General features: G+C 33.7%; 5 protein-coding genes across 7 annotated transcripts; 4 read left to right on the forward strand and 1 right to left on the reverse strand.

Annotated features, from left to right (window-relative positions):
- The first annotated feature begins 599 nt into the window (after window positions 1–599).
- On the forward strand, window positions 600–1,258 carry LOC116347128 (cytochrome c oxidase assembly protein COX19). Of its 2 annotated transcripts, XM_031777629.1 has the most exons (3): window positions 600–718; window positions 859–909; window positions 999–1,258. In XM_031777629.1, exons 2-3 carry the CDS (start codon window positions 861–863, stop codon window positions 1,226–1,228), a joined length of 279 nt encoding a protein of 92 aa, XP_031633489.1. In that variant the 5' UTR covers window positions 600–718; window positions 859–860; the 3' UTR covers window positions 1,229–1,258. The 2 variants fall into 2 exon arrangements, with proteins under 2 accessions (XP_031633489.1, XP_031633571.1); XM_031777711.1 differs by lacking the exon at window positions 600–718 and having other exon boundaries at window positions 730–909.
- A 27-nt stretch (window positions 1,259–1,285) lies between these two features.
- LOC116347063 (phosphopantothenoylcysteine decarboxylase) lies at window positions 1,286–1,982 on the forward strand. The gene is made up of 2 exons (XM_031777503.1): window positions 1,286–1,408; window positions 1,482–1,982. The coding sequence occupies exons 1-2, from the start codon at window positions 1,304–1,306 to the stop codon at window positions 1,959–1,961; spliced, it is 585 nt and encodes a 194-aa protein (XP_031633363.1). The 5' UTR covers window positions 1,286–1,303; the 3' UTR covers window positions 1,962–1,982.
- Window positions 1,983–2,378: 396 nt separating this feature from the next.
- LOC116349867 (rab-like protein 6) lies at window positions 2,379–5,749 on the forward strand. The gene is made up of 4 exons (XM_031781530.1): window positions 2,379–3,380; window positions 3,466–3,931; window positions 4,008–4,185; window positions 4,361–5,749. The coding sequence occupies exons 1-4, from the start codon at window positions 3,212–3,214 to the stop codon at window positions 5,537–5,539; spliced, it is 1,992 nt and encodes a 663-aa protein (XP_031637390.1). The 5' UTR covers window positions 2,379–3,211; the 3' UTR covers window positions 5,540–5,749.
- Window positions 5,750–5,793: 44 nt separating this feature from the next.
- LOC116349733 (condensin complex subunit 2) lies at window positions 5,794–10,544 on the reverse strand. Of its 2 annotated transcripts, none has more exons than XM_031781346.1 (7): window positions 10,282–10,544; window positions 8,708–8,845; window positions 8,391–8,589; window positions 7,844–8,315; window positions 7,019–7,772; window positions 6,767–6,928; window positions 5,794–6,637 (listed from the first exon to the last, which is right to left on the reverse strand). In XM_031781346.1, exons 1-7 carry the CDS (start codon window positions 10,357–10,359, stop codon window positions 6,287–6,289), a joined length of 2,154 nt encoding a protein of 717 aa, XP_031637206.1. In that variant the 5' UTR covers window positions 10,360–10,544; the 3' UTR covers window positions 5,794–6,286. The 2 variants fall into 2 exon arrangements, with proteins under 2 accessions (XP_031637206.1, XP_031637277.1); XM_031781417.1 differs by lacking the exon at window positions 10,282–10,544 and adding an exon at window positions 8,998–9,888.
- A 342-nt stretch (window positions 10,545–10,886) lies between these two features.
- Window positions 10,887–12,797, forward strand: LOC116342371 (mitochondrial genome maintenance exonuclease 1-like). The gene is made up of 3 exons (XM_031769992.1): window positions 10,887–11,053; window positions 11,123–12,165; window positions 12,233–12,797. The coding sequence occupies exons 2-3, from the start codon at window positions 11,159–11,161 to the stop codon at window positions 12,525–12,527; spliced, it is 1,302 nt and encodes a 433-aa protein (XP_031625852.1). The 5' UTR covers window positions 10,887–11,053; window positions 11,123–11,158; the 3' UTR covers window positions 12,528–12,797.
- Window positions 12,798–14,875: the final 2,078 nt, after the last annotated feature.

Here is a 14,875-nt window from a genome sequence, read left to right on the forward strand (position 1 = left end):
AATTTCGATTTAATTGTTTTATTTCATTTGGTTTTTTGAAATATTTTCAGGTAAACATTATTTTTTTTTTTCAAAATTCGGCGCTTATACTTTGAGGTCAATTTTGTTTTGTTTACAAAGTGCACATTGATATAATAACAACAACTTTACTCTATATATCATTCAGCGAACACATACATGTATCCGACTGTGTTGTGATTGTATTGGTTTTCAAAAGATCGTCACATATGTTATTCAAATTTTTGAACAAAGATATTTATAGTTCAATAGGCGCCGATTCGCTTGTCAAAATTGATAAAAATTGTTTTTAAAGATTGCATCCGTTAAAAGGGATTTGATGTGAAAATGATAATTTTCATTGAGATATAAAGATATTTCGATTGGATTCGAGAAAAATGTTGAAAAACAATGCACTCAAACCGGTATCATCTGTTTCATTTTCTGTGCAGTTCGAAAAAGAGTTCTTTCGCTTTTGATTCATTGACAGCACAATACTATTTTCACAATTCTCCTTATGTTTTGATCGATTTTTTTTTAAATTTAATGAATATTCAATCATTCATAAAATGAAAAAAACTTTTGGCCGGTTAATTTTTTTTTTATTTCCAAACAAGCGCTCTCTGTTGCAATAAAACAACACTCAACAACGAATGATATCGCTTGACAGTTAAATGTCAATGTATTATCGGCGAAAATTAAGTAGCTGCACAGTTTTTTGGTTAGTAAATTTCAATAATTAAATGTTAATTCTCATTCATATTCAGTTCATTTCATCGATTTTCTATTTTTGCATTCAACAATGTTGAATATTGATTGAAAATCACATTGAACATTTTGCATAAATTGTGAATATTTTAGGAATGTCAACGGCAACATTTGGTCAGAAACGTTTCAATCCCATACCGCCAGGTACTTACACCAAAAAAATATATGTTAAAAGTAAAATTCAAATAGATTAATTAATTTTGTTTTCGATGTTTTTTTATGCCGCCGGTCAGACAAGGGCAGCTTTCCATTGGATCATGAGAATTCATGCAAATTGCCGATGCTCCAGTATATGAAGTGTTTGCAATTGAATAGAGATGATAGTACGGTGTGTCGTGAACAAGCTAAAGAATATTTGGAATGTCGTATGAATAACAATTTGATGGCCAAAGAAGAATGGAAATCATTGGGTTTTGCCACTGATCCAAATCAAGAAAATTCAACGAAGAACGAACAAAAGTAGACAAAAAAACAATCAATTTGTTGTAAATAACCAAATAATTCGATTAAGAATAAGCAAATCTATTTAGCATTTATTATGGAGAGTAGAAATATTTTAATTGCATGCACCGGTAGTGTGGCCACCATCAAAATCGGCGAAATTATTGATAGATTGTTCAACGAGGCCGCTTTTAAATTCGAGGTAACTTAATGAAAAAATAAATAAATAAATAAGTTCCACTTGGTAAGAAAGCAATTTGATTCTCATTTCTCAGATCAAAGTAATTACAACGAAAAATGCAAAGCATTTCATCGACCGTAGTGAGCTACCTGTAAGTGTGCCAATTTTGTGTGATGAAGATGAATGGCAAATATGGTCGAAACGCGATGATCCCGTGTTACATATCGAACTTGGAAAATGGGCTGATGTAATGTTAATTGCACCGCTCGATGCAAATACATTAGCTAAAATGGCAACAGGCGTATGTGATAATTTACTGTTATGCACAACACGTGCATGGAATTTTGCAAAGCCATTATTTTTTTGTCCCGCAATGAATACACGAATGTGGGAACATCCAATAACTGAACAACAAATTGAAACGCTTAAACAATGGGGCCACATCGAAATAAAATGCATTGCAAAGCGTTTAATGTGCGGTGATACGGGTCTTGGAGCAATGGAAACACCAACAAATATTGTAAATACGGTGGTCGAATTTTTAAAAAGTCACAAATATGGGCAAAATCAATAAAAACATTTTCAATAAAGATAATTTAGTATTTTTTTTTGTTTTGAGAATTGACGCTCTTTTTCAGATGCTATTATTCGCCACACTTCAGTTGGCACACCAATATTACTCAATATTTCTCCATTGAGAAACTGAAACAATATCAAATTGCATATATTATTGTGCAAAATGTTATAAGATTACGGTGTTGAATGAAAAATATGCTGTTTATTAGAATGATGTGTGCGAATGATGTCAAACAACGGGAGTATGTAAAGTTATCTGCATTCTTTTACATTCACATGGTTATTTCTTGCCAAATAAATGTCATCACATATACAAATACAAATTTCTCACGCACACATTGATGCGACGATTCAGACGTAACGTAAGAATAGAAATTTACCTCCACAGTATCGCGTATGCCATGCACAAACACACACGCGCGCGCTCGTGCACTCGCCAGCATATTGAATGTTCATGTACGGCAAAGATACCAATACGAAATGACGACGACAGAATAAGAAACCCACTTATTTTTGTGAATCACTGATTTTATTTACCTCTGTCGATATTTTCGTGTACACACAGTGACGGAAAGGACAAGGTTTTTGAAAAAAAAAATGTTTGTTGCTTGGTTAAACAATTCCAGGCTATTACAGTTTTAAAACACTTGGCGTTCAATATCAAAAGTGTATTTTTTGAAAATTATTTGTTACTTTGAATCAGCAGCGGATGATTGTTTTTTTTTTGGCATGCATCCGAACGTTTTTCCATACATATTCTAAATTAGATTAATGAGAACAAGTGACTACAGCCAGAAAAAGAACGAAAACAATAGCCAAAATGATAATGTGACAGCAAAGTAATAGGTCATCGCAATGAGTAAAAAAAGTGTTGTCATAAAATCGCAATGTTTTATTTATTTATTGTTTTGTTCAGTACAGTGTCAGTGATGGTTTGCAAATAAACATATGGTTTCATTGGTACATTATATTTGTTGCTCATAATTGCTTATCTTCTGTTTCGAACACAAAGTGCGGAAACATTCATTTTAAACTTATTAGAAAAGGAGTTATCGATAGAAAATTTGATTTGTTTTTTCCATTAATTCGGTGTCATTTTGAATGTTTGTAATTTTTCGGGTGCCTGAATAAACGAAACATATTGAAAATTCGATCAATATTCATTGAAGTTGAGCATGCTAAAACGCGAAAATTACCTTATAACATTTTCAACAAAGTGAAAGTTGCACAAAGACACGACACGCAATCATGATTAATGCATTTAAGAAATTGACATCGCGACAAGATGCGCCATCGCCATCCGTGGCCAATGCAACGGGAAATGGTGCAAATGCAACATCGGCCCCACCAAATGCGTCATGTGTCCCGATGTCCGGTTCATTACAACGAAAATTTGCCAAAGGCGTTCAATACAACAGTAAGTTCATACTGCCCCTCCCGCAAAAAAAATTGTCCAATAAAAAAATATGTTCAATGAATGCATGGTCTTTGTTTGTTTTCAGTGAAAATAATAATTAAAGGTGATCGAAATGTGGGCAAATCATGTTTATTGGAGCGTTTACAGGGTCGCGGATTCATTGAAACGTACACACCGTCGGAGGAAATAAATGTGGCATCGATTCAATGGTCATTTAAAGCGACCGAAGATGTCGTCAAAGTTGAAGTATGGGATGTTGTGGATCGTGGTAAAGCAAGAGCACGACCAACTGGCTTGAAAATTACAACCGGTGCACCAATTCCCGAAACGCCAGCACTTGATGCTGAATTTTTAGATGTATACAAAGGAACGCATGGCGTTATTCTAATGATGGACATTACCAAAAATTGGACATTTGAATATGCATCGAAGGAACTTCCAAAAATTCCTGGTGACATTCCAGTTTTGTTATTGGGAAATCATTGTGACATGAGTCATCATCGGGTCATTACACCCGGTCAAGCGGACGGACTTATCGAAGGATTGGGAACGTACGTACTTTTAGACAAACACTTTGAAATGCAAATGCATTATTTATTTGACATTATTGACATTGTCTTTTTATAGGCGTTCGGCACAAGTATTATACGGTGAAAGTTCGATGCGAAATGGTTTTGGTCTTCGTTTATTGCATAAATTTTTCAGCCTACCGTTTCTTCAATTGCAACGCGAAACATTGACAGCACTATTAAATCGGAATAAACGTGACACCGAAGTGTGTAGTCTTGAATTAAATGAATTTCTTGTAAGTATATGATTTTCTGGCTCCGAGGAAGAGGAGTGGTGAGGAGGCACATGAGGAGGAGGAGAATTTCTCAATTGATACTCTTCAGTGGTCTCCTCTCTACTGGTGGTACTATCTATATATAGAATTAAAAAAAAACCTTTTCTAATTCCATCGATTTCGATTCGATTTTCAGAGTTCCCCTGATTCCGATTACAATACATTTTTGGAAAATTTAATGAATAAACGACGCCAGATAGCCGATTCAAATCCAAAGAATTTAACGCATTTTTCGGGTAATTCAATGAGTTCTTCCACTGTCACAAATAGCACACCGTCGCCAATCAATTCGAGTCACGTAAATCCAGAGTTGCGCGCAACAAAAAGTATTATTATTGGTGCTGGCCAACCGATCATTGTGCCTGGCATTCAGCGTGGCACATTGCCTGCTGACAGTCGAACGAGCACAAATCCAGTCATCAAATCAAATGTTATATCGCCCTTAGCAACCACCAAAGAGGTTACAATTGCAGCAGAGTCTCAATTGCGTGTTGACAATAAAGTAACAAGTGTCGAAGAATTTTGTCCGGATGGTGGTGCATTGGACAAAGGATTTTTGGATGATTTGCCGTCAATTGTATCAAACACAGATGCACGGCCAGTTGATCCAAATTGTGATTCAGATAGTGATAGCAATGATACGGGAAATCCGCTTGTCGCTAAATTCCACGATGATCCATTCGACGATGATGTTACAATTTCAAAAGGTTCATTAAAATCGCAAACATCGACTGTTGCAAAGTCAGAGCCCAAAGTCAATCCATTGGCCAAGAATAAGAATAAAGGTTTAATGCCACACGTTAATTTAGATTTGGCACTAACATCGAAACGACGTAGTTCAAATTCAAGTGATGAAATTGAGATTCCGCATATACTAAAAACCAAGTCAAACGATAACAACAGTCTGGACGGCCATTCGAATGAAGAATTTGATAGTTGGCTATCAGATACAAATCAACGGCGTTCACCAGAAGGTGGTGAGGATGAGGCGTCATTGCCAAGCATTGATAAGTCTATTCAAAATGCAACGGTAGCTGCCATCGTCTCTAGTGAAGCAGAGAAAATCGAACGACCGCATTTGGACGATGAGTGTGGCGACGGTGATGATGATGGCGAAAAACCGGCGAAAGAAAAACGTGACAAGAGCAAAAAGAAGAACAAGAAAGAGAAAAAGGATAAAAAGGATAAGGGCGACAAGGAGAAGAAAAAAAGTAGCAAATCCAAAAAATCAACGGCCGATGATTTACTATCCGGAGATCATCACAACCAATCCGAATTGAATGCAACCGATGATAGTCTATACGAAGCCTTGTAAATTGCTCTATTTCATTTGATGTTCTTGTATTTTTGGTTCTACATGTTTTTTTTTTTCATTGATGCAAACGACGTTGAATATATATATATAAATATATTGAAAATTTATCCAAATATAAAGAATCTATTTTACATCTACAAAATATTCAAAGAAAACAAATAATAAAATTTTAAAAGTAGACCGGTCCATAAATTTTTTGTTGTTTCAAGTATAGAATTTGCATTTATTAACATTAAGTAATTTACAAGAAATTCTGTTGTCACAAATGAATCATACATCATTGTTTAATTTTCAGTCGTTTTCATTTTATTTCAAATTAAATAGCAACTTTTCTCTAAGATCACTATTGTTCCTGTTATTCTCTATCGCTTCTGTTTTTCACTGCTATTAAAAGTTTTTCGGTTTTTTTTTCGATTTTAATTTCCATTTGGTTTATTTTTATCTCCTTATTTTACGAAATTGATCGAATACAGAGTGAATAAACTGAACAGTTAACCAATTCGTTTGCACTTAAATCTGAATTTTAATTACAATTTAACTGTACGTTTTTTTTCTTTCTATCATTATTCTATTCTTCTGTTTCACAAAGACTTATTACCGAGATAAAATGATTTCTTTCGTTTGAACAAAAAAAAAATATGTGTAATTAAATAAAGGTTAAATGAATTATAATGAATGTGAATGGGTGCGCGTCTTCTTCAGCTTCTTTTACTTGTTTTTCTTCCTCGCTTAAAGTAATGTTAATCGTCATTCTTCTAATTGCCGGATTAAGAAAATGTTCATATCATTATCCTTTGATGATTTGTGCAAACGCAGTCGATGTTCGTTGGCCAAATGCAATATCGAATAGAACGCAATCGATGGTGATAGATTTTCGGCCATCGTTTTTGTTAGCATATGCGGTAAAGTGTTGTAGATAATACCAAACGATGCCGCACCCTCTTTGTATTTCTCCTCATGTCGTAGATTTGTATGATTGAATGTTCGCGTTGACGTTTTTTCACATTGTTTTGTGATCGTATTCAAACACACCGTTTTCATTTGTTTCATATCAATAACTTTTGCACGTCGCGCAAATTGAATATCAATCTTTTGAACCTATGACAGAGAGAGTGAAGGAGGAGAAAGCAAGAAAAATACCATGAGAAAAAGAGAGATATAAAAAAAAATTGCAAATCGATCGTTTAGTCTATCTCTTTAGTGTTTGGAAATTTTCTGGGCGCTTACCAATTGTGGTGCTCCTTCATAGGTCTGGCTAATTTCATGTTCATGTTGATTATTTTGTGAATCGGGAATTTGTTCCAGCATAGGAATTTCAACATCAGGTACGTCGCTCATGTGATCCATCACATTGTCTTCTTTCATTACAATTTCATCATCGTCCGCCGGCTGTAAAATCAATCATAAGTTTATAAAATTGCAATCATCCAACAAGTAATCATTAAAAAAATGATTTAAAAAAATCGCGACATCACTTACCACATCGGTACAGTACGGCACACCATCATCAGCATTGTCAAAATCAAATGCATCATCGGCATCAATATCATTGGCTGGTGTTTCGCTGGGCTTTTTAACAATTGATATACTCGGACAATATACATATGAATTGAATAATGATCGATCGATATGCAAATCGGTGGGTAATTTTAATTTTTTCGAATCCCAACGTTTATAAACGTTGGTCTTTTTGAATTTTTGCCCGTGTCTTGATTCGGTTGATACAAAAATCTCATCATCACTGTCGTCAGCATCTTTTTCTGTAACGCTTTCAATGAATGTCGAAAATTTGATTGGTTCATTTTTCGGTCGATTTGCCTTGCGTTTGTGTGCAGTTGGTGCGACTGTACTGCCTTCGGTCGTTGCAATCGATTGTTGTTGACTCAATGTAAGTTTTCGTGATTTACGGAATTTCCAATATGAGGGTCCAGCCCAAAATTGATTGATATTATCAAGTGGCCGATATGAATATTCCAATTTTGTTGTGTCCGATGGTCGTAGATCTTCGATCATTTCGGCTTTTCGACGTAAACCTTTGCATGCTGTTATCGCGGCCCGATCGTCTTGTGTTAAATCATCGAAATCATTGCCAGCATCAAAGTCCATAACATCCATAATATAGTTATTGTCGGCTGGCATCGGTTCGACTTCAGCATCCATATCAAATGCATACTCCAAACATTGTGACATATTGAATGATGCGCTTGCCGCTTGTTGTTGTTGTTGTTGTTCCCTATTCGAAAATATCGAATATTTTTGTGTTAACATTTGTAACTCGATAGGTTTGAGTTTCAAAATACTTACTCATCATCATCATCATCATCCATCGGTGTGTTTGATATGACATAGCCTTTCATTTGTTGTCGCAGTGTGTGTCTTCTGTCGGTTTTTAATTTAATTGGTAATTCAATGTACTCATTATCGTTAATATCGTAATTATCATTTTCATTGAATGTGATTTGTTCGTATAATTTACTATCCCAAAATTGATCATCCATGGTAAGTTTTAAATCGGAGAATTTCGTTTGCAATAGATTCAATAGTAGTTTATTTGAACTTGATGTTTCGCCCATAATTGAATTCAATTGAAAACCCAACGAGTCGGGCATTTGAATCATCTCAAGACGCGCATTCAGCGTACCTTTATTGGTGGTGACGGTGCTGACCTGTTTGCGTGTCCGTTTTTTCTTCACCGGAATCTTTGGTTGATCAATATTCTCAGCGGTTGCATCATTCTGATCGACATCATCATCATCATTGGCCGATGGTAAATTACCTATAAACAAATCAATTTCATTTAGTTTTTTCAACTAAAAATTTGGATCGACTGTGTGGTATATACTTTACGTACTTTTCATGCGCCCCAAACCCGATGACATTCGTACAATATCCGAATGCACTGAATCGACACGTAGTCCATAGATTTTGGTCGTTGCCTCCAATGAACTGCCAACAATTTGAAAATTTTTCAGTGTTTTATGATGGCTTCCCAGTAAATTCGCCAAATTATCAATCAACGTCAACGTCCACGCATTCTTCTGGCAGATTTTCTGAAATAAACACACACACAACAAAATAATGATGAACAAAGCAATTCGATTGTGTTTACATTTTTCGATTCATAAATAAATGATCATGTTTATCTAACGATGTATTGTAAATGCTTACATTATCATGATAAATCTTCAAACAATCTTGAAGACCTTGTTGTTCTTCAATCAAACTGTCGCTACTAAGCGTTGTATTGGCCGCTGTTTTTCCGAATGTTCTACGTCGATGTGCTCGTTCAGCTTCATCGTCATTTTGCTATTTGGAACGAAATTAACATATACAAACTCATTTCACAAAATTTAATCGCAAAATGTGCGATTCACAAATATATAAACAGAAAATGCAAATCAAAGTATGCCGAATTTAAAATAACATTCAAAATCAAAAATTGGTATGGTGATAGTAACCTCAATCGTTGGTCCATTCATTTTGTGTAATTTATGCGGAAAAAAAAAATGCTGCGTGTTTTATTGTTTTCTCTTCAAAACAATAGGAATTCTATGTTGTCAAATTAAATTTGGTGCAATTTAATGATTTGACAAAAAAACGGCTCGATAACACTGTTCCATCATTTATGTAGCGTGTGTTTTTTGTGATGATTGTTTATTTTCTTTTCTTTTTTGTTCACATAAAAATATAGTTGCTTTGATCGTGTTTTCCTTTAAAAGTCGACTAAAAGCTTATGTACAAATACGTTCACGGATAATTATTTACAAATCAACAACGAAAGTGCGATGAATGAAGAAGTGGGGAAAAAATAATTTTGTTGCAAGGAGGAAAAAAAGGCCAAAATTGGTATTTCGAATGGATTTTGTTCGCGCGAAATAAATCAATTTCTCACGAACATGCAACAATTCTTCTCATATAAATTTCACAACATTTCGCCCGGAAAATATCACTTTGTTTCACTGGTGTGTGTGTGTGTTTTTTTTGTGTTAAATTAAAACCAACGAAAAAAAAGAAATTGGTTCGGAATATTTTCTGAATATGATCGAAGACGTAAAGAAATAAGAGAAAAATAAATAACAATAACTAATTTCATGTGTGCGTTTCAATTCGCAACACATCAAAACACAACTTTACATCACACACTTTGTGTATCACGGTACGTCAAAAAATTGTCTGAAGTTTTGAATAATTTTTTTTTTTTTGCTTTTTCCCTGAAAACAATACGCGTATAGAGTGTGTATTGGACAGTGAATGGTGAGAGAGAACGGCAACGATGATGGTTTAAGTTAACGCGCAAACATACACAAAATACGCGCAAACACTATTCGGATGAGAGAACAAAAATGGTGACCGATTGCGCGCAGCCATTTGAATTGTATGTTTCATTCTATAGCCACATATATACTGAGATTGCATACACACGCACACAGATACATGCACTCTCACACACACACACACGCATCGAACGGAGTGACATACAACGATTGTTTGATGCATACACATAAATGTCAAACTTCTCTTTTTTTTTTTGAATATGATTCAAACGGTTTTTTGGGCCGTCAATTGGAAAAAAACAATTGCAATGTTTTCATGGATTTTTTGTTTTTGTTTTCATTTGAAGTGACAATTTTGTTTTTGTTGTTTTGATCAATTGAAAAAAAAAACCAAAGCATACAAGTTGATGGCGTAAATATTTCAGGCGAAGAAAAAAAAGGATGAACACAAAAACCGTAATAATTTACCATATATCCTGTGTTGCTTAAATTTCGGAGTATTGATCGGCGAACGGGAGTATCTTCGGCATCATTTGGTGCTGTCATTTTTTCCAATGTTTCGCTTTCAATTGTTCTAACAATTTTTTTTTAAATCTTTTTATAAAATTCGCTTAAAAATCTTAATTGAAAACACAATTCGGTACCGACACCAATTATTGAAATTGTTTTTTAACACTTCTTCTTCTTGCTGTAAACAAATACTTGCAAAGCGATATGAATGCGCGTTGTCTTTACCGAAAACCGTTGACAGACCAATATACATATTAGAACGCTAGTTAAATATGACACGTACTTAATAGCATCATTGAGTACTCGGTTGAGTTGAAATCTGCAACCAACTTCAGACGCTTCATATATATTGTCTTTAAGGTCAATGTTTTATTAAAAAATTATGAAATTTTACATTTAAATTATGATTTAGTTGCAAAAAAAATAAACATTTAATCTTTTTCATTGATGAAAAGGCTTCATGTCCCTTATACTGAGTCCATTTTTAAGAAAAATCGACAGATTACAACTATAAATTGAGTATAGCGCCAAAACTGACATTTCTCTCACAATTAGAATTTGATTTGTTATTGGTAACAATAATATTGGACAAGACACATTTCGTATTGATGAAAATAAAGAGCCAGACACCAACTGTTCAACTATTAAAAACTCAAACATTCATATTTTCTTCCAAATTCAATTGAATTGTAATAAAAAAAATCGTCTGCATGCAGGGAGACATTGCCAGGTTGGTCATTAGGGCTTTGGTGAATGGATCTTCAACCTAACCTCCGAATTTTGAATAAAAAAATTTCAGATTCATTTTCCGTTTGATTTTACCATTCGAATCAACATGTTAAAATTGCTGCAAAATTCAGCACGGACCAAATCCGTGATACCGTTCATTTCCACACAAAATGCACAATTTTCAAGTGATGATAAGCGTAGCCGACGTGATCGGCTCTTACTTTTGCGGGCTGCACAAAAAAAATTGTATGGAAGTGTTGTACGCGACGTCTCCGTAATTCCCCAAGGAACAATAAGAAATATAAATTACCAAAACCAAGTACGTTCTGACCACGAAGAACCATCACCATTTGAAATGCCAATTGTAAAAGAAAAAGTGCCAAATGTAAAATTAGTTGATAAGCAAATGACCAATGAACTTCTTTGGTTGTCACAAACTTCAAATGTTAAAATACTTAAAATGAAAAGTTCAAGAGGCAATTCAACGAAAGCAGAAAATTTTTCGAGTGATTATGATGATTCTGATGAATCACGGCCAAAAATGACGGCCAACTTAGACAAGTCAAGTGGACAAAGTGCGACCGGTGGAATTTTAACGGCAAAAGGTTTAATCCAACAATTGGTGACGTCAACACAAAGCAACGACAACAAGCATCAATCGCAACCGATTCCATTCAACGATAGTACATTAAAATCGATTGTAAGTTATCCGTTAATTTGTGAAAAAATGTCACATAGTCAAGTGCACAAGGTGCTCGACGATAAATCGATACCTATACCATCGATAAGTAAAGTATTACAGGCTACAATGCCCGAATCGGCACGAATCGCACTGCGAAAATGGAAATTAAGTAAAATTGCCGAACTTGGACTGGATGGATTTAAACAGTATGAACAACAAACATTAGGAATAGGAAAAGACTTTCATTTGGCCATTGAGAAATTTTTAATTAGTGGCACTGTGCCGATGCCCGATTCACACCTCATCAAATTATGGCAAAGCATTGACAACAGTTTGAATGAACTCCAACCAAAACCGGTACTTTTGGAACAACCAATCATTCATGCCGAACTCAAATACAAAGGAATCATCGATAACGTATCGATTGTTCGGTAAGACATTTTGAATTTATGGTTGAAGAAATTGAAACAAAAAAGTTTTCTTTTTTCATCATTTCAGCAACGAATTGTGTGCCTTTGAATGGAAAACGTCGGAAAAATCAAAGCCAAGAATAACATCAACATACGATGCACCAGTTCAGTTATGTGCATATTTGGGAGCATTGAACGCTGATCCACGGTATGATATGACCGTTAAAAATGGTCGTGTTGTGGTTGCATATAAAAATGGTGATACAGCGAATGTCTTCAATTTATCTGAAGCTGATTTACGAAAATATTGGTTACAGTGGTTGCAACGACTTCAGGAATATTGGATTCGAGTGAAAGATGGTACTCTACCAGATCCCATTTGAATCTTTAGTCACATATCGGATGTTTATCCACGGTTTTACACAAAAATCAGAAAAAAAAAACAAATATATTGAACGCTGTTAGGAAGCAAGTGACCCTTATTGAATCTGGAATCCCATAGGGCTTAAATGGATAAGTATAAATGAAAAAAAAAAAACGATTTATTGATAATAAAAACATTTTTTGTGACTCTTCTCATCGCAACATGATATGACACTGTTGAATGAAATTCTCTTGGATGAAAAAAATAAAAATTGAATAGAAAGACGTAATACTGGTTGTATCATGATTTATTTACATGTTAATTGAATTTGGTACAAACGAGGTCAACAGAAAATTAATATAAAACAATTCGTGTTTTGTTTTTCATTATATTTTATGTTCAATTTTTTTCTGTATGAATTCCATGTGAGAATGTTTTGGTGTAGAGAAATCTGCGTTATCGATCTGCATTATCGTATTTTGAATACAACATCACTACGTTTTCTCCTTCTGAAAACTGTTTTTTTTTAAATCATTTTTTTTTTCTTGTACATTTTTTGTCGCTGAAATTTGTTCTTGTTTTTCTTTTCGAATGTTAATGAACAAAATCGTTTCAATAAACAATCAAAAAAAAAATAATTTTTTTAAAAACCCTCATGAAAATGAATTTAATTTAAATAAGGAAAATCAAATGCATAATTGTTTCAATATTAACGCTAATATCTTTTTAGTTTATACATTACATTTAATATGCGTGCTTATTGTTTTTTTTTTTGTTATAACATTGAATACAATACAATACAATAATAATTGGTTGCAATTTTTCTCTCCTCATTTCTCTTTGTTTCACAGTTTTTAGTGGACGAATTTACATAAAATGCTTTTTTTTAAACGTTGCGTCGATTTTTCTCTTTCTTTTGTAATTTCACATTAATCAATTGAACAAAAAAAAAAATGTCATCAAAAAAATGTTTCCATTCATTTCCTTGCACTAATTTTCACGATAATATTGAATGATTTGCTCTTCATGTTTGGTCATTGTCCATTTCCATTACATCGCGACAATTGTTGTTCATAATTTAATATGAATTGCTTGATTCGTTATACAAAAAGAAAGAAACGAAAAAAAAATAGTTGTATGGTTTGCTCAATTAAATTCAGCATTTGGACAAAAACCATTATGGACTTAAATAGAACGAGAATAATTCTAATCGTCAATGTTGGTGCTACGTGCATGTGTGGCTGTCTTTGTGCACATTTTGTACGATTATATTACATCAAATAGAATTTGAGTCGAGTGTATATTTCTGAATGATTTATTTGTGGTTTTTTTTTTATTTAATTCGTAGCAATTTCACATTGTATTTATGTAAATGTAAATGAGTTACTTTTTTCTTCTTCAATAATATAATAATACACATTGATTTTATTTATCTATGGCTTCTTTTTTTAATGGCTATTAATTGAAGAACAGAATTTTCCTTTCATGTAAGTGTATATATGTGTGTGTATGTCGAAACTTCAGTCCAGCTGAAGTCCATTTGATTGCACCAATTCACGTCGTTCCCATTTGTTTGTAGAAAAATGTCGATCCACATTATAAAGAGTGTGTTTTTTTTTCGACGGTCAATTGTAAAAAAAAGAAGAAGAAGAAGAGTATGGTTGGTCGATGGATGGTGTGATAAGGATGAAGATAGGAAGGTATTGTGTATGGTAGCCCATTTTTCATGTTTTTTTCAGTATTTAGTTTTCATCTTCACTTGTACAATAATTATAATCCACATTTTAAAAAGACTTCAGTTTGCACTTAACATTGGCCGTTTAACAAGTCGGCGGTCGCTGATGACTTAGGCTGGAACGCTCTCAATGATTCATAAATGTTTGGCTTTTAATAGGGCCGATTTTGAAATTTGTAAACTCTCAGATTTTTTGATTTTGAGAGAGTCCAGATGGGGCTACACAATAAAGTGAGTGTGTGTGAGAGAGGAAGTTTGTGATATAATAACAAAGTATAAATCTATTTGGACCGTTATTAGGTTTTTGTTGTTGTTTAGATTGAGATTAGAAAACTAATAGTGCATTAAATCGATTCTAATATAGATGCTCCTGAGCCACGTTTTTTTTCTACGTTAAAATTAAGAATAATTCTCAGTGTTTTTTTTTTTAATTTCTATAACATGAAACAACTACACAATGTATATTCTATTTCTGTTTGGATTTTGTTGAACATAATTTTCTCCGTTTGCATTTTGCATAAATGGTTAGAATGTTGTATGTGGTTTTAAAAATAACCATTCAAAATGAATTGTGTATTTGTTTGTTTGTTTTTTTTTCTTCTTCTGTTTCATTTTTCTTCTATATGTTATTA

This window comes from Contarinia nasturtii, unplaced genomic scaffold, assembly GCF_009176525.2.
Source record: "Contarinia nasturtii isolate CC-2019 unplaced genomic scaffold, AAFC_CNas_1.1 Cnas_scaffold_78, whole genome shotgun sequence".
NCBI lineage: Eukaryota > Metazoa > Arthropoda > Insecta > Diptera > Cecidomyiidae > Contarinia > Contarinia nasturtii.